The sequence below is a fragment of the Lissotriton vulgaris genome, chromosome 3_1 (genome assembly GCF_964263255.1).
Source record: "Lissotriton vulgaris chromosome 3_1, aLisVul1.2, whole genome shotgun sequence".
Lineage (NCBI taxonomy): Eukaryota > Metazoa > Chordata > Amphibia > Caudata > Salamandridae > Lissotriton > Lissotriton vulgaris.
In genome coordinates, this window is record NC_141689.1 from 11,409,240 (window position 1) to 11,433,381 (window position 24,142).

At 45.4% G+C, this 24,142-nt stretch overlaps 1 protein-coding gene across 1 annotated transcript in view; it reads left to right on the forward strand.

The window, feature by feature from the left end:
• Positions 1-24,142, forward strand: part of LOC147725823 (uncharacterized) — a 227,306-nt gene that overhangs the window by 13,638 nt on the left and 189,526 nt on the right. Inside the window, exon 2 of the mRNA XM_086959997.1 lies at positions 21,216-21,456. Coding sequence (XP_086816123.1) covers positions 21,216-21,456 — 241 coding nt within the window. The remainder of the gene's footprint in view (positions 1-21,215; positions 21,457-24,142) is intronic.

Below are 24,142 nucleotides of genomic sequence, written 5' to 3' on the forward strand. Positions count from 1 at the left end.
CTGGCATTTTTACCATTTTCAAAGGCGTGCCCCTGGATTAATACCTGGAAACTGAGATTCATCCTTTAATTGAGACAGTTTTCGCTTGTAGGTAGTTAAAAAATGCATTGTGTAATTTATATTAAAAAAACGATACTATATAATGACTTAAATAGTAAAACAACCTAATAATTACAGTCTATCAGCAATTAAAATCCATCCTTATGAAGTTATAAGTACATTACAATACATTGCCCCTAATATAGTTCATTTAAACAGGGCCTTGAGACGCAGCTCTAACCGTGAATACATTTAATGAGACAACTGATGACTTTATTAGAGATGCTGGCAAAAAGGGAACTGCGTGGCATCTTTACTGTCCTGGTGCTATCCTCTTGAAATGGAAATGGTTTTATAAATGTCTTCCTGGAATCCTGTAAAGTAGACAGATGCAAAGGATATCTTCTACAGTTTCAGAAAATAGGTTGTATGTTGTAATTGCATTTATTTAGCGCTCGCATAGCCAATAGGGCCCACTTTTGGGACATTATAAGTATTTAATTGTGCAGCACAGTATCCTTGGTGCAACAACATCAACTGTTGCATGGCTAACACTTATAAGGTCCCAAAGGCGAGACCTATTGGCTATGCCAGTGCTTGTTTTGACAGGGAGGCTGTCAGCAGTGCCCGCATCATGGACATGAGTCAGTCCAGGGGTCAAAGAAAAGAGCTCAGTAAAGTGATTCAGGACTTGCTTGCAAACGGATTGCTGTTGTGCAGTAAGGGAGTCTAAAAACACAACACCCTCGACTTGGGTTGTTTAACAGTAGGCCAGGGGAGCATTGTCATTTCAGCTCTGTCTTGATGGGACTTTAAGCAATTTGCATGGAGGACTCCTATGGGTGCCTAAGTCTGCAAAGTAGGAGATTTCTCCTTTCTTTGTCACACTGGGATAGAGCACAGTCCACCTGTCCTGGAGGACACTGAGAGCCGCAGGCTCTACACCCGAACCAACAGACCCGGTTGCTACTCAACCAGTGCCAACCTTTGGTCATGCCAATGGTGCTTGAATGTGAATGTGCCTTTAAAAAGTAAAAACCAAGGGACATTTGACAAACCAGGACCAGTTGGTTTAATTAAATGCTACGGCTATGAACACAGTTATAGAGTCGAGGTGTAAGGACAGTCTTAAAGTACATTGGTTCTGAATGTCATTTATACATTTCATGAAGGATCATAAAAATGTGTACATTCTTATTGGGGAAAAGGAATTTGTGCCTAGTCTTGGAGCCATGAATATAACTACCTGATTTATTTATTTATTTAAGGTTTTAAATATTGCCTGCTAGACCCAAAGGTATGGGAGTGCTTTCCAGAGTGATGAGGAAGGCAATAATTATTGATTCAAGGTTACATACAATGATAAAATAGGGTAAGCAAACTCAGCAGAGGAGGACACCATAATATATAAAAAGGAACAATTGTAGGTACCAGATGGATGGAATTCATAAAAACGAACAATTGAGGGACCATAAAACGCTGGCCGGGCTGGATCCTGAGGTATCCGAGTGTTATACAGAATCAAGAGCAAGGTTATAATCATAGGTTCAGGAATAAATAAAATAAGATAAGGGAAGTAAAATATACAGAGGAGTACAAATGTACTGTATATAAGGCTATGGAGGATAGAAAAGTATTGAAATGAGCATTAAGGGACTCTAAAGAGAAGGACAACACGAACAATAAATGTGTGCACGTGGAAAGAAAGGCCAATGGATTAGACCTGAGGAATAAAACAACAGAACTGTCAGAACAGAAGTATATTTTCCACAGGAGCAGAAGAGAAGTCCTCAGTCCCACCCACGACTACCAGACACAGATGAAATATAACATCTATCTCCGACATCAGTGAGGGGGAAAGGGGAATGGGACATTTAGGAGAGTAGGATTTTTCCTCACAGAGCGCCATCTTGGGTGAGGGAGAGCCGCTCGCCCTGCCAGGACCCACGCATTGGAGGAGGAGGTAATAAAAGTAGGACCTCCTACCTCGCTTAGACTGACTTTGAATATCTTGTATTTGCGCTGCGTGTTTAACGCACCTCCTGCATTTTAACCTTTTAAAAAATAGTTAATTCTTGCTTTGCGCCGAGCGATCGCTTTTTTTACTTTACTTTGCCTGCGCCGATTAGAGAGAATTTTAGGGAGCTCTTACCCACATTTAACTGTTGCACACCCACATTTTGTGGGGTAGAAGGGACTCGGGGGCACTGCATAAGCATCGCGCCGGTTTAGAGCGCCATTTTGGAGTGGGGAGAAGGTTTTCCTGACAGAGCGCCATCTTGGGTGAGGGAGAGCCACTCGCCCTGCCAGGACCCACGTGATATCCTTGCCGGCCATTTAAGATGGCTGCTAGACAGGTGCGCAGCGACGGTGGGAAAACGGGTGCGCGTAGGGGCGCCGGAGGTGCGCCAGAGGTAAGCCCGTTTGCGCCCGTTCACGCATCGGACGCGCCGGGGGCCGGTACTTCTGGATCTCTTTCCCGAGATACCATTATCTATACTCGTGATGAACTGTTATGCTTTAACACCACCCCCCGTCTAGAGGACCAACTGCATCTCCTGGAAAACATACAGATTCCTTTAGTTGTGGCCTTCTGAACGTTAGGTCGCTGTGCTCACATCATGGAGAGATTGCCTTCATGATTGAACACCATGAGTTAGATATCTTACTCATGACGGAGACATGGACTAGCATGGACTGTGCAGTAGAGCTGGGCTTGGCCTGCCCCTCGAGATACAAAATCAGGCACATCCCCCGAAGCGGTGCTAGAGGGGGTGGAATAGGACTAATATTTAGAGAGTCTACTGATCTTTCCCTGATCGACATCAAGACCATTCCTGGTCATGAATTACTTGCCTTCTCTCTAAATGGACAGAGGGGCGCTCTATCTACCGGTCTACTTTGTTACAGACCTCCATCTAGCCCTTTATCGGCTGTGACTGGGCTGATTGAGTTAATCCTTGATTTATACACCTCGCATTCAAGGTTAATGGTATTAGGTGATTTTAATCTTTGGCTGGGCGGCTGTGGAGATACTGCACTTACAGATCTGACCCAGACCTGTCAGAGAATTCAGCTGCAGCAGTTGGTCCTTACTCAGACCCACCAAAAGGGCCATATACTAGACCTTATCTTTGCAGACCCAGAGCATGTAACTGTTCGAAATATCCTGCCCCAGTGCTGGACGGACCATGCGTTGGTCCTTTTCTCTCTCACGCCCAAGGCGGGGCAGGGGAGAAATAGGAACTCAGGTGGGGTCAAAAGTACCAGACAATAGTCTAAACTCTTGAGCCAGTCCCCTCTACCCTCATTACTCTCTGAGGGCTTCATTTTAGAGGAAAACGTAGACCTGAGCTACGAAAGGCTTAGCCAATGGATTGTATCCTCTCTTGACTCTTTGGCCCCTTTACGGAAAATAAGAAACAGGCCCACTCCGGCTATGCCATGGTTTTCCGAGGAGTTGTTTCAACATAAACTTCAATGCAAGCGGGCCGAGCGCACATGGAGAAAGAAATACCTGGACTCAGATCGGGACCTTTACAAACAGGCCCTGTCCATCTATAAAGCACAGATTAAATGTGCGAAGGCCAGGTTTTTGGAAGAGTCTTTGCGGGCGGCAGTTAATAAATCACAGACCTTATTTAAGATCGTGAAGGATCTGTCATGCCCTGCCAGTGCGACTAATAACATCACCGCATCTCAATCTCTGTGCGACTCACTGGCACAGGCTTTTGAGGATAAAATCGCAGCCATTCTGAATAATCTTGGCGTAACACCTGGCGGCAATCCTCAGAGTCGTACGGAAATGCACTCCGGGTCCAACAGAAACTTCACTTCCAGCACTGCCAGGTTGGACTGTTTCCCTTCTCCAACTTTCGAGGAATTCTGCTCCCTGGCCAACAGTGTGTCGTCGGGATCACCTTTGGACCCACTACCGCATAAACATTGGAAGCTCTTCCGGGAAGAACTCTTCCCCCCACTGTTTGCCATTTGTGATCAGTCCCTGGTCTCAGCACGGGTACCAGACTGCTGGAAACTTGCCGTGGTGTCCCCTCTTCTTAAAAAGCCCACCTTGGACCCGGCTAGTCCTGCAAAGTATCGACCCATCTCCCTACTCCCGTTGCCAATAAAGATTCTGGAAAAGTGGGCCACAAAACATCTGTCTAAATACCTGGGCACTGGGTCCTGTCTGGATGAAGCCCAATTCGGGTTTAGACCGGCCCATGGGACGGAATCAGCGCTGGTGACTGTACTAGACGACCTTAGGACGCGAGCCGACCATGGAAGAGCAGCCTTTTTAGTGCTGCTCGATATGTCGGCCGCGTTCTATACTGTCAGTCACGCAACTCTGATTAACAGATTAGAGGAAGTAGGGGTAACCGGCCTTGCCCTACAGTGGTTGACATCTTACCTTGGAAACCGTCACCAGGTAGTGGCATTGCCACCGTTCAAATCCAACATCAGAAGAGTGGAGCAAGGTGTTCCACAAGGGTCGGCCATTAGCCCTATCCTCTTCAACCTGTACCTGCGGCCCCTGGTTGCGCTGATCAGATCTTTTGGCATAGTGGTAACGAATTACGCAGACGACACTCAACTTGTCTTCTCACTTGAGGGCAAGGAAGCAGTGACACTTGACACCTTCCACCGCTGTATGCTCGCAACTGCGGACTGGCTGAATCAGAATTCGCTGCAGTTTAACAGCTCTAAGACAGAAGTCTTACACTGCACCACTGACCGCGTCCCTAGACCTCTTCCGCCGGATTTCTGGCCACCCTCCTTCCAAAGCACGACTGCGTCTACCACCTCGGTCCGTAACTTGGGAGTGATGTTTGGGTCCAATCTCCAACTGGATGCAGCTGTCAATAAAACAGTGAGTACTTGCATGGGATTGCTTCGTATGTTGAGAAAGGTTCTCCCGATGCTTCCCATGGATAGTAGGCCAGAGGTGGTGAGGAGCATCATCGTAAGCCGCCTGGACTACTGCAATGCTCTATTTCTTGGAGCACCAGCTACCTTGATAGGAAAACTGCAACAGGTGCAAAATCTTGCAGCCAAATTAGCGCTTGCTCGCCGCCGCCACGACTCCTCATCCCAGGCATTAAGAGACCTTCATTGGTTACCGATCCTTCAACGGATCGATTTTAAAACTCTATGTATCGTATTCAGGGCCCTTCATGGACAAGGCCCAGTGCCACTTCAGAATATGTTCCATTGGTACACTCCATCCAGATCCCTTCGTTCGGCTTCCGCATACCTTGCTGTGGTGCCTAAAGTTCTGAGATCACGGCTGGGTGGACGATCTTTCAGCTTTACGGCAGCCAGATTATGGAACACTCTTCCGCTAGGATTGAGAAGTATGAATGACTTTGTCTCTTTCAAGAAAAATTTAAAAACACATCTCTTTCCTAGGACTGCATCTTCTTAGTTCTTAACTCAGTAGGGTGCGCAGCAGGATCCTTTCAGTCAAAGCGCCAGGATACCCGTGGGGTTACAGACATGCGCTATAAAAGATTACCAATACATACATACATACATGTATACATAGGATCTGCTCTTATGGTTACCCCCGCTTTTTGCTGATGTTTCACAGTTTTATTTACTTTAGTCTGGCTAGGTCCATCTATCCAGGACCCCAGCCTAGCTGCTTCCTCTCTAAATTGATTCCAATTACTTTAGGTACACTCCAGTTTGGTTACTGGGGTACCCTTATGCGTGCCTTGTATAGGGTACCTTAAGTACCAAGAGCATAGGTACCCAAGAGGCTTACGAGGGACTGAAGCATGTATTATGCTACCCCTGGGAAGCCTTCCAAAATGACACCACAGGACTGCTACTGCAACCTGGGTAAGGTGGTGCATGCACCCCGTACTTAGATATAGGTTACCTATATCTACCTTAAATCACTGGACATATACGCCTATTAGTCACCCCTATGGCAGGCTTTATCAATCCTGAAGTCAGGGTGCTGGATTTTGTGTGAGAGGGTGCCCATGCATGGGTAGGGCCACTTTGCAGCCTTCGGAATCTATTCTTTGGGGCTGTTCTGTGATGCAGCCGGACCATATACTCTTAAGTGCATTATAACCGCACCGTAAAGGCTAACATTGGAATTGCTGGATGGAAACATGTCTTGTTTGGTGTCAAATACTTTGGAATTCTTCCCCCCCACCAGTCCTGGCAGCGGGGGTAGAATTCCACCCTTCTAGAGGGAGAGACATGTACACACCGGTGTACCCAGGGCCAAGTTTAAAGAGACCTGGCATCACAAAATGGATGCTCCAGCCACTGACACGAGTCTAGCCTCCTGCTGCTGGACGAAACTCCAGCAGGGGAGGCCTGGACAATAGGTTTCCTGTCACAGGGAAGTGTGACCACCTCCCAGACAGGCCGTAGTGGGCTAGGGCTGGGTGGGAGCACTCCAAGAGTTCTTTGAAGTCTGCACTGGGGGCACATTTGGTGTCCCTGTGCATAGCCCAGTTCAAACCAGTTGCAAGGGCTACTAGCCCCTGCTCTGGTGAAAAACTGGACAAAGGAAATGGGTGTAGCCACCCCTCTTTCCAAACCCTTCCATAGCTGGGTCTCCAGAGTTAGTCCAACCCCTTCTCAGGGTATAAGAAAGGGACCCCTGACTACAGGAATTTAGATTACACTTGAATGAAACACTGCTACAGATATCCTGGAACTTCAATGATCTTCACGACTAGATGACTGAAGAATATCCCTTGGAGTAGGGAGTTACTCCTGTGCTTGGCAGGCACCAATGAAGCATTCGCTGGTTTGCATCTCTGAAGCTCCCGCCGGACTCCAAAGTCTTTATTTAAAGCCCAGGAGGTGGATTTCCAGACTTCTTAGAGGCTGACCCAAGTCCCCAGCAAAGCTGAGACCCGCAGCCCTCGTGAGAGATGTGGAACCGGAACTCATGGACACCCTGCACATTTGCAAGTACATCAGCTTCTCAAAGTTCTTTGAGGCTATGCTTTGGGTTACTTGTAGCCCCAGCCCCGCGCACCTTTTGCACTGAAGATTTATGGCCTACACTCCACGAGTGTACTGTGAGCCAGTTCTGTGTGTTTCTGCTCGAGGCCTCTTTGCGATCCCTAGTCCATCGACTGGTATATCCCTGTGAACGCAACTCTGATTTTCCTTGGTGGCTTCCCTGATTGCTCCAGATGTTCCCTGACTCTCCAACACGTGGTGAGTCAGTCGGACCTTGCTGGTATGCACCAAAGTATTTCTTTACTTTCTGCATGGGTTGCTGTTGCCAAGGATTGTTGGGTCCAATCCGGTCACTAATGGTGCAGCACTCGACATCCTTAATGGAACAGACCGAAATCAGCTCCTGGTCATCATCGACACCTTCTTGTCCGTGTGGCTGCAGAGTCAAGTTTCACCTCTTCAACCTGAAATCACCCAACATCGGTGAGCAATCACTTTCGTGCCCCTGGTCACTGGCAAGTGACCCAGACTCTTTCCCCTCTGCTTTCAGGTTCTTCAAATCTCTGATCCAGTCTTGGATTACATCGGACACGTTCCTCTTCGACGCAGCAGCACTTAGCAGCAGATCGCCATTGAAATCAATGACGATTTCCAACACCAAAAGACACCTATTCACCCGGCTTCCCTGTGTGAGGTAACTTGAGTACTTCAGTGCTCCCATGGGTGTTGGCCCTAGAACTCCTTAATTCTAAAAAGGTTTGCTCAAAGTCCTTTCCTAAGTATTCATAATCTTTAAATTTCCAAACCGCGACTTTCCTCATAGAAGCTAACGGCGTCTCGTGGCTGTGTTCTCAAACTGTACGCGTCTCCCATGGGTCACCTGTTTCACTACTTGTGGCCCCAGCGATTCTACAGGCTCTAGGCCTTGTGTCTAGTCAAGCCGTTGTTCTTATACCTGCTGAAAAAAGCGACAGAGGACGACCCTCTGGGGGATTAACTATTTGGGTCAAACAGGATTCTGGGATCACCGTAAAGGAGCTCACTTCCAATCACAAATATATACAGATTGTGTCTGTTACACTTAACCGGGCCAAACCCTTAGACATTTAAAATGTGTACTCCAGGAGCACAAGGGGGCGGAAGTTTGATAACTTTGCTGTACTTGATGGCCTCATAGAAAAATTCTCTGCACATTCACTTTTGATTGTTGCAGGAGATTTTACTTTAAACTTTGAACCTTTGTCGGGTGGCGATTCTTATTTTGTAGATCATCAAGATAGCCAGTGGGGGATTCTAAAGTTAGAATTGGACCCAGTGAAAAAGTGGACTGATCTGGTGATCCAGATTAACTCTACCTGTTTGAACAAAGGATTAAGGGCGGCCAATGGTAGAACTCCGAAAGATAGGGTGGGTGCTGTCACATTCAAGAGTGGTAATAGAGTAAGCAGAAATGACTATATACTAGTCCATCTCGAGTTGTGGCACCATCTGGAGGATATGATGGTTGTTGACCGTCTTGAGAGTGACCACAACCCCCTATGCATGATTTTTTCCTACTGGGAAGCCCCAGCGAAAATAGAGGACTCAAGTAAAGGAAGCTCGCAAGCCGTCCTTCTGGCAAATGACATGCGCCACTTGAAGTGGGCCAAAGTTGCCCAAAGCCAGTCAAACATTGACTTTATTTTGAAGAATTTACAGAAAGCAACTATGGAATTGAGTGCCTGCACCAATGCCGAACCTTCTACCCCAGAGAGAGAAAATGCAAATAAGGTGCACGAAACATTTTTTTCACAAATAAAAGGTCTATTTGATGATGACGTTGTTTCTAAGGAACAGTGGTGAGAAGGATTGGTTGCCGATCTGGTGCTTTCAGAAGTTTTGTTTCTGGTGAGGAATGGGTGGCATACCCACAGGCAAGCCTCCGATGAGGGAAAGTTGTTTTAGGGTGTCAAAGATGAGTTTGGCACATGTGACCTGTTATTTCGAGGCATGAGGTTGGTTCCCCCAACAACGCGTTGTCATAAATTGATTAATTTAGGCCATGTTTCTCATCTGGGCATGTCCAAAACAAAGGAGAGATAACATTTCTCTTATTGGTGGTCGGGCATGGATCTACAGGTTGAAAGGCTTCTGTGGGATTGCTCACTGTCCTCTAAGAGCGTTACCCATAGGACCATGGAAAGAGGTTGCCTTGTACATTCTTGGTCCTATTCATGGAGAGGGTCAGCAATACTACATGATAGTGGTTATTGATATGTATTCAAGGTGTCCAGAAGTGTGTTTGATGATGGGAGTGGAAACTAGGCTTGTGATTGGGTTTTTAATGAAATTAATGGCATGAGAAGGTTATGCAGAAATACTATTGACCGATAATGGTTTTCAGCTCATATTTTTGAGGATGCATGGCATAAAAGTTGTGCTCTCTGTCACCCGGAGACCAAATGTATGGTGGAGAGATTCAATAAAGTACTCAAGAAAACCATTGTACTATCAGAAAATAATTGCTTAAAAAAAGGAACTGTAAGGTGCAGTAAAGGGGGATGAATGTGCGGATAGTTGGCGGAGGAGGACAAAAAGGTGTTGGCAAGGAAAATACATTTTGACTATAGGAAAACTGTGAAAAAACAGTGGTTGTGGTGGGAGATGTGGTGATGATTAAACGTCCAGGGTGGCGTGGTGGTAGCTCCAAATTTGTTAAACCCATTCATGTTTTCAAAGTATTTCAAAAAATTGTGGTGAACAAGGGGCCTGAGCGTCTCTCTGATAAAATTGTGAGGGGTGGTGACGCTTCGAAAGATGAGGATGACAGTACAAATGGAAGCTGTGATACTTAAAAGATTTTGAACAATAATATTTAGTTCAATGAAGTTATGTTATTCTGTATCCCCAGTGCTGGTGTTTTCATTAGGAATTATTGACGGATCTTCATATGTTAGCATCAGTACTGAATGGGGTATTACAATGCTCTGTGTGTTCTGTTATTTTGGGTTTCTCTTAAAGGTTTGTTCTTTTTTATCTCACTTGTAAATTCTACTTTGTACATATGTTTGTTTTGATGTATTATAAGAGGGAGGTGTGTGGTATCTGGGCCTTTGTGCACAAGGGCGCCCCGTTGTGACAATGGAATGTAGTCACTGGAATGGTACCTATGTCACCGGTGTGGTTGGAATGTTTGGTTTCAAAGTGGGTGAGCAGTTGCTTAGTCAAGCTGTTGGGAGAAGGATGAGTTCTTCTTCAGAAGAAATAAACTTTATCAAGCCTCACTTCTGCCTTGACGGATCCTTTCAAGTGCTACCAGCAGTTGGTCTTACAGAGTGGCACTGCGAAACACAAGTTTAGCATCCCACCACTGAAAAACAAATGTACGAAAGTGGAGCATTTTGCAGTGAGGCTGGGTAGGCTTTATTATGTAATGCTCTCACAATACTCCAAAATAAGCCCTTATGATCCACACTAATAAATCCCTAGCTCAGCACAGAGCAGTTAGGCTTTACTAGAGGAACATGTTTAGAATTTCAGAGTACCAACATTGACGATAAGTAATACAATCTACTCAAAATAAATCCAACACCAATTTATAAAAATGTACACAGATTCTAACGTACATTTAGACACTAGAATGAAGACAAACAGATGAGTGTATCTGGATTTATGGATTTTAGAAGGAAAAATATATCAGCTCAATTCAATACTACAAAACGTTAACATTTTTAGTCAATGGTAAAAAGCACTAGTGACAATCGGCCTCTTGCAGGTCGAATGGCATAGAACACACTAAGGGGTATGGTGATGTGGGTCCCAGGACCAGTTCACAACACTCAGTTGAATTTTACCTGGTGTGTTGGGTCCAATTTCATTGTTGCTCTGGCTTTCGAGGTGCTCAATCGGGAGCCGTGGGTTTGCTGGTTTCACCGCTCAGACATTGCTGGAGAGAAAACAGTTGCAAAAAGTCAACGACTGGTCCACTGAGTGGTTGGTTGAAAGTGTTGCAGTGTTCCCTCATGTTACAGCATAGACTGAAGGTTGTGGGTGCTGGACAGGCCACTAACAAGCCTTGACAGCGGTTTGGGCAGGGGAAAAGGGTAGCCACCTGAAACTTGATGAAAGTCAGGACTTTATTTCCCACAATGCACTGGATGATATATGTCTAGGTGATCCTTCAGGGGGCCCGATGGCCAGTGAATTTTTGGGTTCCAGGAGTGTGCATTAACCTTTGGGCTGCTGGGGACCAAAAGAGGCTGGAGTGGCCTTTGACTCTCAAAGGAGTCTCTCAGTGTGTGGGAGCTGGTCTTTGGTCTGGGATGAGTCCCAATCATGAAGGTGCAGGGTGTGTGGCACAGGAGCAGAGTATTGCACCTTTGTTTTTCTGCACGTACTGTAGTCGCAGGATTGGGTCTCTTCTTTGTTGCAGGTCTTATCAGATCCGAGGTTCCAGTACCATGGGTGCCTCTTAGATCCTGGATTTAGGGGTGTGAGGGGTTTGGGTGCAAGTAGCCAATGGGCTACTAGCCCCAGCAGCTAATCTGCCCATGAGGTGACCACATCCTTTGCTACATAGAAACCTCAATTCTGCTACTTTTAGAAATGGTAGAAACCTTATTTGGTTGTACAGACTAGGTAGCCCACACAAGTGGTGTAGCTCCCCTTCTTGGGGTGTACACCTCCTGATTACCCTATTTAACTGCTTGCCATGGGAATAGTGTGCCTATGGGCATGGGGACAGCTGTGTCCGCCCTCTAGGAGGCATCCTGAGTGACTATCAGAGGTGGTAAAAGATTTGAAGCTCACTGCTTTGATGTGCCACTTCACTAGCCATCGTGTGGGGGAGGGATGTATCACTTTCTTTACATCCAGGTATTTGTTTCTGACTCTTGGAAGTATTCACACCTCCTGGCAGGTGTCAGATTTCCGTTCTGGCAGCAGCAGCTGCAGGGTGTGAGGCAGATCACAGGAAAAGCTGGTGAAACCAGGTGGGAATTCTCTACGGTAATCTCCTGGGTGTAGGCAACATGAAATCCGACATGGGAATCATGTAATGTTTCAGAAACCACCTTGTTTAATATCAAACATGACATATTTCACTGGGGCCATAATGAAGTGGGCAACCTTGGGGTTCCTGGGTGCCAGCCTATGTTATTCTATAGCCCCCTGATCACTAATCGTAGCCCTTAATGGAAAGAGGCTACTATAGGGTCATATATGCTTGCCCTTTTATGTCCACATCTTTATTATAATCCACATTGTCTCCTGGGCTCAGGTGGCCTACTTTAGAGGTGAAAAGTATATATTAGAAATAGTTTGTTGACCTTTGCGCACATTGTGAGAGCAAAGATGAGTTTAATAGGTTTGCACTGCACATACAGTCTGCAATGGCAGGACTGCTGTCATCTGTTTTCCTGGGTCACTCAGGGTGGCATAATAAGTGCTTCAGGCCCTGGTGGCCCCTTTAACTCCCATGTCCTGAGTACCACTGGTACCTCTGAACAGGGTTTTATAAGAGGGGTAAAAATGTTGCCAGTTGGGGTTCCCAATTCACATGTATCAGTTTTAGGGAGAGAGTATTGGCACTGGGCCTGGTTAGCTGGCTGCAATTCACTTTCAGACTCATAAACATCCGCATTGGAGAAAAAAGTGTGGGGGTGACCATACCAAAAAGGGCACGTTCCTACACAAAGGACATGCAGAGAACAGGGAGACACCTAATCTACCTCTGTGCTGATGAACCATCCTGGAAACCTTTGTCCAACCTTCATTCAGGGGTAGCTGGGTAAAAGAGTACAGTATTCACCATGTACCTGGCATGCAGTTAAAAGGACTGTACCACATGACTGTCAATAAATTTAGCCATTAGACAGTTATGGGGACAATAGTCACCCATTTAAGAGGCCTTCCACTTTAAATGGACCACTTCCTTTCAAGGTAGGCTAGAGTGTTGCTGGGAAACTCTAGTTGATCAACTGTCAAGGGATTCCTGGCGCAGGCCACAAGAGCAGGAGGAAATGGCAGGTTTGTCTGAATGATGAAATGAGGAGAACTGCAAAGAACACTCTGTCAGTCCCTTTCAACACTTCAGATGAGGTTTAAACTAATCAGGTCAGTTTGGACAGAGCGCAGCAGCTGGGAACTAAAGCATGTGAAAGACCAAACATTTTTGATTAATGGAACATTCAAATTTTGATACATGGAAACACATATTTTTATTGTGTTGTGAATTTATAAAATAATGTTGTCAATGTTGTCAAAGTATTGAACAGATACATTTCTGACCTCGCTATATCCTAATATATCCAACGTCTGAAATTGATAAACATAACAGCTGAGTGATCATGCTGCAGTATTTGATGCGCGTGGTTCGATGGACGGCATTCTGGTTTCAAGGATTGCCTTCTTATCCTTGCGTTCCAAAGGGATGGAATATCCCGAATTGGGATCCACCGTCACCGTCTAGACACACCATGACCCTATGATGGTTGATGACCATGAACACCAACATATGGAAGCTGCTGCAGAGGGCTCATTGCGTGTGTGATCTGGACTTCACATTGGAGCTCAAGGCAGGAATGTTGATGAACTCCATCAGATAACAGAGGATCTCCTGGAGAGGGGTGTGCAGTTGGTATACTTGAATGTCACTGGAGTAGGTACGACCATTGGGCTCATCGCCTCAACATTCTGATGATGTCATTTTTCATACAAACTGGCTAATGCCACAAGCCTCCTGACAGGTACACACATGCTGTTAGAGTTGCTCTGCAGCTAAGGGCAAGACTACTTTGGAGTGGAAGGCTTCACCCAAATTGGAACTCCTTTTAACTGGAATGTGTACTGTCCTGTTTTCACTTCCCTGCCAGTCCCACTGCATTGCTCTCTCTTCTTCCCCATCTCTACAGAAAGGTTTGCATTTCAGGTGTTGTGTATTTGTTTCTGAATTTATAAAGAAAGACCACATCAAAATAAAAATGTTCATTTGTTTTCATCCTTTTTGGATCTAGGGATCTACTCGCCTACTGAATACTAATATTTTTCCACATAGATTACCAGAGATGCGCACTTCTAACCAACTCTGAGTGTCATGGTGTGTCTTTGTTAATGCTTGTCAGTGCCAGTTATTGGGGACATTCAGAAAGTGGAATGGGTCAAAAAGCTGTCATGAATGACTTGGAAGTCATTAGATGCTCTTCTGAAGCCATCACATATGTGTCTTTTTCATATCCTCATTTGTGATTTCCCTGAGCACTCGGACAATGAGTGTAACAGAGCCCTTCATATATGTAACCTATATCTCTGAAGATGCTCACCACTTAGAAGCCACCCAGACCCTCCGCCTGCTTAAAAAGCCACTCCTTGCAGATCAGGCAGGAATGGTTCCTCAGTGGACTTCAAGATATACAACGGGTGAGGGAGGCAAGTCCTCTGCTTCCACATTTCTCTTCACAATTCTCTGCACATTCACTTTTGATTGTTGCAGGAGATTTTACTTTAAACTTTGAACCTTTGTCGGGTGGCGATTCTTATTTTGTAGATCATCAAGATAGCCAGTGGGGGATTCTAAAGTTAGAATTGGACCCAGTGAAAAAGTGGACTGATCTGGTGATCCAGATTAACTCTACCTGTTTGAACAAAGGATTAAGGGCGGCCAATGGTAGAACTCCGAAAGATAGGGTGGGTGCTGTCACATTCAAGAGCGGTAATAGAGTAAGCAGAAATGACTATATACTAGTCCATCTCGAGTTGTGGCACCATCTGGAGGATATGATGGTTGTTGACCGTCTTGAGAGTGACCACAACCCCCTATGCATGATTTTTTCCTACTGGGAAGCCCCAGCGAAAATAGAGGACTCAAGTAAAGGAAGCTCGCAAGCCGTCCTTCTGGCAAATGACATGCGCCACTTGAAGTGGGCCAAAGTTGCCCAAAGCCAGTCAAACATTGACTTTATTTTGAAGAATTTACAGAAAGCAACTATGGAATTGAGTGCCTGCACCAATGCCGAACCTTCTACCCCAGAGAGAGAAAATGCAAATAAGGTGCACGAAACATTTTTTTCACAAATAAAAGGTCTATTTGATGATGACGTTGTTTCTAAGGAACAGTGGTGAGAAGGATTGGTTGCCGATCTGGTGCTTTCAGAAGTTTTGTTTCTGGTGAGGAATGGGTGGCATACCCACAGGCAAGCCTCCGATGAGGGAAAGTTGTTTTAGGGTGTCAAAGATGAGTTTGGCACATGTGACCTGTTATTTCGAGGCATGAGGTTGGTTCCCCCAACAACGCGTTGTCATAAATTGATTAATTTAGGCCATGTTTCTCATCTGGGCATGTCCAAAACAAAGGAGAGATAACATTTCTCTTATTGGTGGTCGGGCATGGATCTACAGGTTGAAAGGCTTCTGTGGGATTGCTCACTGTCCTCTAAGAGCGTTACCCATAGGACCATGGAAAGAGGTTGCCTTGTACATTCTTGGTCCTATTCATGGAGAGGGTCAGCAATACTACATGATAGTGGTTATTGATATGTATTCAAGGTGTCCAGAAGTGTGTTTGATGATGGGAGTGGAAACTAGGCTTGTGATTGGGTTTTTAATGAAATTAATGGCATGAGAAGGTTATGCAGAAATACTATTGACCGATAATGGTTTTCAGCTCATATTTTTGAGGATGCATGGCATAAAAGTTGTGCTCTCTGTCACCCGGAGACCAAATGTATGGTGGAGAGATTCAATAAAGTACTCAAGAAAACCATTGTACTATCAGAAAATAATTGCTTAAAAAAAGGAACTGTAAGGTGCAGTAAAGGGGGATGAATGTGCGGATAGTTGGCGGAGGAGGACAAAAAGGTGTTGGCAAGGAAAATACATTTTGACTATAGGAAAACTGTGAAAAAACAGTGGTTGTGGTGGGAGATGTGGTGATGATTAAACGTCCAGGGTGGCGTGGTGGTAGCTCCAAATTTGTTAAACCCATTCATGTTTTCAAAGTATTTGAAAAATTGTGGTGAACAAGGGGCCTGAGCGTCTCTCTGATAAAATTGTGAGGGGTGGTGACGCTTCGAAAGATGAGAGTTTGGGGGATGACAGTACAAATGGAAGCTGTGATACTTAAAAGATTTTGAACAATAATATTTAGTTCAATGAAGTTATGTTATTCTGTATCCCCAGTGCTGGTGTTTTCATTAGGAATTATTGACGGATCTTCATATGTTAGCATCAGTACTGAATGGGGTATTACAATGCTCTGTGTGTTCTGTTATTTTGGGTTTCTCTTAAAGGTTTGTTCTTTTTTATCTCACTTGTAAATTCTACTTTGTACATATGTTTGTTTTGATGTATTATAAGAGGGAGGTGTGTGGTATCTGGGCCTTTGTGCACAAGGGCGCCCCGTTGTGACAATGGAATGTAGTCACTGGAATTGTACCTATGTCACCGGTGTGGTTGGAATGTTTGGTTTCAAAGTGGGTGAGCAGTTGCTTAGTCAAGCTGTTGGGAGAAGGATGAGTTCTTCTTCAGAAGAAATAAACTTTATCAAGCCTCACTTCTGCCTTGACGGATCCTTTCAAGTGCTACCAGCAGTTGGTCTTACAGAGTGGTACTGCGAAACACAAGTTTAGCATCCCACTACTGAAAAACAAATGTACGAAAGTGGAGCATTTTGCAGTGAGGCTGGGTAGGCTTTATTATGTAATGCTCTCACAATACTCCAAAATAAGCCCTTATGATCCACACTAATAAATCCCTAGCTCAGCACAGAGCAGTTAGGCTTTACTAGAGGAACATGTTTAGAATTTCAGAGTACCAACATTGACGATAAGTAATACAATCTACTCAAAATAAATCCAACACCAATTTATAAAAATGTACACAGATTCTAACGTACATTTAGACACTAGAATGAAGACAAACAGATGAGTGTATCTGGATTTATGGATTTTAGAAGGAAAAATATATCAGCTCAATTCAATACTACAAAACGTTAACATTTTTAGTCAATGGTAAAAAGCACTAGTGACAATCGGCCTCTTGCAGGTCGAATGGCATAGAACACACTAAGGGGTATGGTGATGTGGGTCCCAGGACCAGTTCACAACACTCAGTTGAATTTTACCTGGTGTGTTGGGTCCAATTTCATTGTTGCTCTGGCTTTCGAGGTGCTCAATCGGGAGCCGTGGGTTTGCTGGTTTCACCGCTCAGACATTGCTGGAGAGAAAACAGTTGCAAAAAGTCAACGACTGGTCCACTGAGTGGTTGGTTGAAAGTGTTGCAGTGTTCCCTCATGTTACAGCATAGACTGAAGGTTGTGGGTGCTGGACAGGCCACTAACAAGCCTTGACAGCGGTTTGGGCAGGGGAAAAGGGTAGCCACCTGAAACTTGATGAAAGTCAGGACTTTATTTCCCACAATGCACTGGATGATATATGTCTAGGTGATCATTCAGGGGGCCCGATGGCCAGTGAATTTTTGGGTTCCAGGAGTGTGCATTAACCTTTGGGCTGCTGGGGACCAAAAGAGGCTGGAGTGGCCTTTGACTCTCAAAGGAGTCTCTCAGTGTGTGGGAGCTGGTCTTTGGTCTGGGATGAGTCCCAATCATGAAGGTGCAGGGTGTGTGGCACAGGAGCAGAGTATTGCACCTTTGTTTTTCTGCACGTACTGTAGTCGCAGGATTGGGTCTCTTCTTTGTTGCAGGTCTTATCAGATCCGAGGTTCCAGTACCATGGGTGCCTCTTAGATCCTGGATTTAGGGGTGTGAGGGGTTTGGGTGCAAGTAGCCAATGGGCTACTAGCCCCAGCATCTAATCTGCCCATGAGGTGACCACATCCTTTGCTACATAGAAACCTCAATTCTGCGACTTTTAGAAATGGTAGAAACCTTATTTGGTTGTACAGACTAGGTAGCCCACACAAGTGGTGTAGCTCCCCTTCTTGGGGTGTACACCTCCTGATTACCCTATTTAACTGCTTGCCATGGGAATAGTGTGCCTATGGGCATGGGGACAGCTGTGTCCGCCCTCTAGGAGGCATCCTGAGTGACTATCAGAGGTAGTAAAAGATTTGAAGCTCACTGCTTTGATGTGCCACTCCACTAGGGGAGGGATGTATCACTTTCTTTACATCCAGGTATTTGTTTCTGACTCTTGGAAGTATTCACACCTCCTGGCAGGTGTCAGATTTCCGTTCTGGCAGCAGCAGCTGCAGGGTGTGAGGCAGATCACAGGAAAAGCTGGTGAAACCAGGTGGGAATTCTCTACGGTAATCTCCTGGGTGTAGGCAACATGAAATCCGACATGGGAATCATGTAATGTTTCAGAAACCACCTTGTTTAATATCAAACATGACATATTTCACTGGGGCCATAATGAAGTGGGCAACCTTGGGGTTCCTGGGTGCCAGCCTATGTTATTCTATAGCCCCCTGATCACTAATCGTAGCCCTTAATGGAAAGAGGCTACTATAGGGTCATATATGCTTGCCCTTTTATGTCCACATCTTTATTATAATCCACATTGTCTCCTGGGCTCAGGTGGCCTACTTTAGAGGTGAAAAGTATATATTAGAAATAGTTTGTTGACCTTTGCGCACATTGTGAGAGCAAAGATGAGTTTAATAGGTTTGCACTGCACATACAGTCTGCAATGGCAGGACTGCTGTCATCTGTTTTCCTGGGTCACTCAGGGTGGCATAATAAGTGCTTCAGGCCCTGGTGGCCCCTTTAACTCCCATGTCCTGAGTACCACTGGTACCTCTGAACAGGGTTTTATAAGAGGGGTAAAAATGTTGCCAGTTGGGGTTCCCAATTCACATGTATCAGTTTTAGGGAGAGAGTATTGGCACTGGGCCTGGTTAGCTGGCTGCAATTCACTTTCAGACTCATAAACATCAGCATTGGAGAAAAAAGTGTGGGGGTGACCATACCAAAAAGGGCACGTTCCTACACAAAGGACATGCAGAGAACAGGGAGACACCTAATCTACCTCTGTGCTGATGAACCATCCTGGAAACCTTTGTCCAACCTTCATTCAGGGGTAGCTGGGTAAAAGAGTACAGTATTCACCATGTACCTGGCATGCAGTTAAAAGGACTGTACCACATGACTGTCAATAAATTTAGCCATTAGACAGTTATGGGGACAATAGTCACCCATTTAAGAGGCCTTCCACTTTAAATGGACCACTTCCTTTCAAGGTAGGCTAGAGTGTTGCTGGGAAACTCTAGTTGATCAACTGTCAAGGGATTCCTGGCGCAGGCCACAAGAGCAGGAGGAAATGGCAGGTTTGTCTGAATGATGAAATGAGGAGAACTGCAAAGAACACTCTGTCAGTCCCTTTCAACACTTCAGATGAGGTTTAAACTAATCAGGTCAGTTTGGACAGAGCGCAGCAGCTGGGATCTAAAGCATGTGAAAGACCAAACATTTTTGATTAATGGAACATTCAAATTTTGATACATGGAAACACATATTTTTATTGTGTTGTGAATTTATAAAATAATGTTGTCAATGTTGTCAAAGTATTGAACAGATACATTTCTGACCTCGCTATATCCTAATATATCCAACGTCTGAAATTGATAAACATAACAGCTGAGTGATCATGCTGCAGTATTTGATGCGCGTGGTTCGATGGACGGCATTCTGGTTTCAAGGATTGCCTTCTTATCCTTGCGTTCCAAAGGGATGGAATATCCCGAATTGGGATCCACCGTCACCGTCTAGACACACCATGACCCTATGATGGTTGATGACCATGAACACCAACATATGGAAGCTGCTGCAGAGGGCTCATTGCGTGTGTGATCTGGACTTCACATTGGAGCTCAAGGCAGGAATGTTGATGAACTCCATCAGATAACAGAGGATCTCCTGGAGAGGGGTGTGCAGTTGGTATACTTGAATGTCACTGGAGTAGGTACGACCATTGGGCTCATCGCCTCAACATTCTGATGATGTCATTTTTCATACAAACTGGCTAATGCCACAAGCCTCCTGACAGGTACACACATGCTGTTAGAGTTGCTCTGCAGCTAAGGGCAAGACTACTTTGGAGTGGAAGGCTTCACCCAAATTGGAACTCCTTTTAACTGGAATGTGTACTGTCCTGTTTTCACTTCCCTGCCAGTCCCACTGCATTGCTCTCTCTTCTTCCCCATCTCTACAGAAAGGTTTGCATTTCAGGTGTTGTGTATTTGTTTCTGAATTTATAAAGAAAGACCACATCAAAATAAAAATGTTCATTTGTTTTCATCCTTTTTGGATCTAGGGATCTACTCGCCTACTGAATACTAATATTTTTCCACATAGATTACCAGAGATGCGCACTTCTAACCAACTCTGAGTGTCATGGTGTGTCTTTGTTAATGCTTGTCAGTGCCAGTTATTGGGGACATTCAGAAAGTGGAATGGGTCAAAAAGCTGTCATGAATGACTTGGAATTCATTAGATGCTCTTCTGAAGCCATCACATATGTGTCTTTTTCATATCCTCATTTGTGATTTCCCTGAGCACTCGGACAATGAGTGTAACAGAGCCCTTCATATATGTAACCTATATCTCTGAAGATGCTCACCACTTAGAAGCCACCCAGACCCTCCGCCTGCTTAAAAAGCCACTCCTTGCAGATCAGGCAGGAATGGTTCCTCAGTGGACTTCAAGATATACAACGGGTGAGGGAGGCAAGTCCTCTGCTTCCACATTCCCTCTCAACCTCTGATGTTATGTTTTCTAGTGTTTATAAATCTCGCCTACACCCACTCAGATGGGATCAAAGTGCAAAGACTGTGCAACTGATGGTGGGTTTGAGGAGCCCTACTGTATCATAACCCAGGGTTGATGGCATTACAGAGGAGCAGATGGTTCACTGTGACTCACAAGGGAAGATGGCTGACAGTGGTAGTGGGTCAGTATCAATAGGGTCTGAGAAGAAGAGCCAGAAGCCTAGTATGCAGCACTTTCTTAGGGTCAATTCATGGATGAATAGATACATGAGTGTGAGTAAGAGTGAGCGCATGGATGCTGAGTGAGTGATTGCATGGATGGATAGATGAGTGACTGCATAGATAAAGATATTCAGGCATTCAGTTCTAAGCCAGACCTACTGGTATTGTATATATTTGTTGGGACTGCAAAGAATGAATTCAATGGTTTCTAAGTCAGGGTATTTTTTGCCTGCCAGTCATATATTTTAGTCTCAGTAATCCTTTTTGTTAGCATGACGTCCCTCAGTGCTGTAAGACTCATCTTTTCTTTTCTCCCTTAGGGTGAACGTATCCTTGGGCCAGGCGAGAAAGTAAAAATATATCAGCAAGGAATAATAAGTCGCTTGTATGTTAGATATGGATCCCATAATGGGTATAGTTGCTATCAGGCTCCAGACTTATGGCTCCAGTACACCGGAATAAACAGTCCAACATTCTACATCCGTGTCATCAACGCAGATCAGTCGCAGATACAGGTGGTGTGTAATTATGGAGGAGAAGCCCCTGTCTGCCCCAACTATGGTGAGAATATAGTGTCAGTGTTTGGACACACACTTTTGAAAAAGATCTACATAATATTCTGAATCTGAGTGTTTGATTAAAATGCATTTCTTGCTGAGGTCAGGGTCCTGGGGGGTGGGGGGGTGGAGGGACGGTACCCATGTGACTGGTTCATCATACTGTGTTTCATCAAACATGTCTCTGTAGCAGTGATTTGGTGCTGGTGTCTGGTACATCCATGAAGCATCCCCAATTTGTCCTACTCCCTTTCATGCACAGATGTAACCCTTGCAACCCACGGCCCATGACCCTCTGGAAGTTGTACCCACCTCTCCAAACTCTCAGGTAGTATTAATCTGTAGTGGGAGACCCTCTGGAGCTGGTAATTTCCGGTCCCCTCCAGATACTCCGCAAGGTTTCTTCATGGCTGCTTCCTCCACTCTCCATCCCTACCCTGGGCATTTGCTTGTGATAGCAAAGAAACTAGGACTTAGCAAACACAAAGAACTGACACCGATTGATCTACATTTGGCAGGCAGCAAATATACTGTTACAGTGGGTCAAAACTGTCAAATATTGAGGGATCCTTAGATAGTGACTCCCTCCTAGAATAATTTAGCACACCTCAAAACTCAAAACACAACAGAAGAAAAAACCCAAACTGAACGTGAAAGAAGAGAACATTTTAATACATAAAATGACACCTAAATAATAAAAATGCAATAAGTAGAACAGGAGTTAAGAATTAAAACATTTCTAAGGTCAAAATAGTATCAAAAAGTGTTATGGAAGAGGTGTGGTGGAGTGGCCAAGGCGGGAGGTTAGCCCAGCACCTTGTAACTCTGGGCAATAGCTCGCTTAATCTTCCCAACGGCCTCCAGTGCCGGGACACCTCTCTGGAGGCAGCTGTGTGCTTTACAAATGCTGGTATTATTATTATTAAGAGCTGATTGTGGTATTCAGGTTGCGCTTGACAGGGATATGAGTACGGTTTAAGTCAGAGTCAAATTAAGAAGGATCAATGTCAGGGACCAAGTTCAATCCAGTGGCAAGTTTAAACTTCAGGCTTAGGAGTCGATTACAATGACGTTTGGAAAGGCTCTGAATCGGATTCAGGTTTGCTGAATCCAATTCAGAACCCTTGTTTCCGACAAAAGCATACAAAGTTCCCAATGGTCGATTAAGATGCCTGGAAACAGCTAGGACTGTCAGAATCAGTTCCAAAAGGCATTAGGACAGGTTGAGTATTTCAGATCCAAATTTTACTGCTCTATGGATACAAAACAGTTGTTGGAATCTGTCTTTGGGGGCCTGTAGCAGGCCCCCCACATCAGGGCCTTTCAAATCGTGCCCATGGGGATATCCAAGGGACCCCCCCCTTTAATTAAGCAATCAATGAGGGAATTGTGAAGTGCGCTACTCGCCCATGAGGTTCTCAAGGAGCTGGGGGGGGGTGCAGTCTGGCCAGTTACGGAGCTTGAGGGTCTTCCTGAAGATGTGCAGAGCAGGGGCGCATCTGATGTTGATCTGGAGCTTGTTCCAGGTCTTTGCCGCGATGTTTGAGAAGGCTCTTCCACCCATTCTGGCTCTGTGGATGAGCAGGTTTCAACGAGGGCGGTTTTGGCGGATCGAAGGTTTCTCTTCGGTACATGGAAAGAGATTCTTTCGTTGAGATATTGGGGTCCGGTATTTGTGGGAGTGGGCGAGTATCTTGAAGGTTACTCTCTTCTCAACGGGAAACCAGTTGAGGTCTTGCAGGTGTTGGGTGATGTGAGATGCCAAGGATGAGTCGGGCTGCAGTGTTCTATATGGTCTGGAGCTTGTGGGGCAGAGTTTTGTTGACCCCGGAGTAGAAGACATTTCCATAGTCCAGTCTACTAGTTATGAGTGCGTGGGTGATGATCTTTCTTGAGTTGTTGGGGATCCATTTGAAGGTCTAGCAAAGGATGCAGAGGGTGCTGAAGCAGGTGGAGGAGACACCGTTGATCTGTTGGGTCCTGATGAGAGACGAGTTGAGTATGATGCTGAGGTTCTGGGTGCGGTCTGTGGGGGTTGTGGGCTGCCGAGGGAGGTCGGCCACTAGGTGTTGTCCCATGCAGAGGTGTAGGGTCCAAGTACCAGGACTTCTGTCTTCTCAGAGTTAGGCTTCAAGCTGCTGCTACTCATCCAGGATGTGTCATTCTTCATTCCTTCCTGATAGCTGGGTCTGGTGGTGAGGGGGTCCTTAGAGAGTGAAAGGATGAACTGGGTGTCATTAGCAAGGATACAATGCTGAGTCATTGCTGTGTGATGATGGCGGAGAGGGGAGACATGTAGATGTTGTAGAGCGGGGGTCTTAGCAGTTGATCTCTGTGGGTTCGGAGAGGAAGGGGGTAAGCCTGACTCTTTGGGTTCTGCCAGTGAGGAAGGAGCAGATCTAGTAGAGGGCATATCCCTGAATGTTGGACTCGTGGAGCCTGGCAGTGAGATTGCAGTGGGAGATGGTGTCAAAAGCTGTAGATAGGTCAAGTACAATCTGGGCTGTGGTGTGGCCTTGGTCAAGGAGGGTGAGGATGTTGTCTGTAGCACTGAGTAGGGCGGTCTTGGTGCTGTAGTTTCTGAGGAATCCGGATTGGGAGGGGTCGAGGATGGAGTTTTCTCTTCGATTAATTTTGTTAGTTGAACGTTGACGATCTTCTCGGTGACTTTGGCTGCAAAAGGTAGGAGA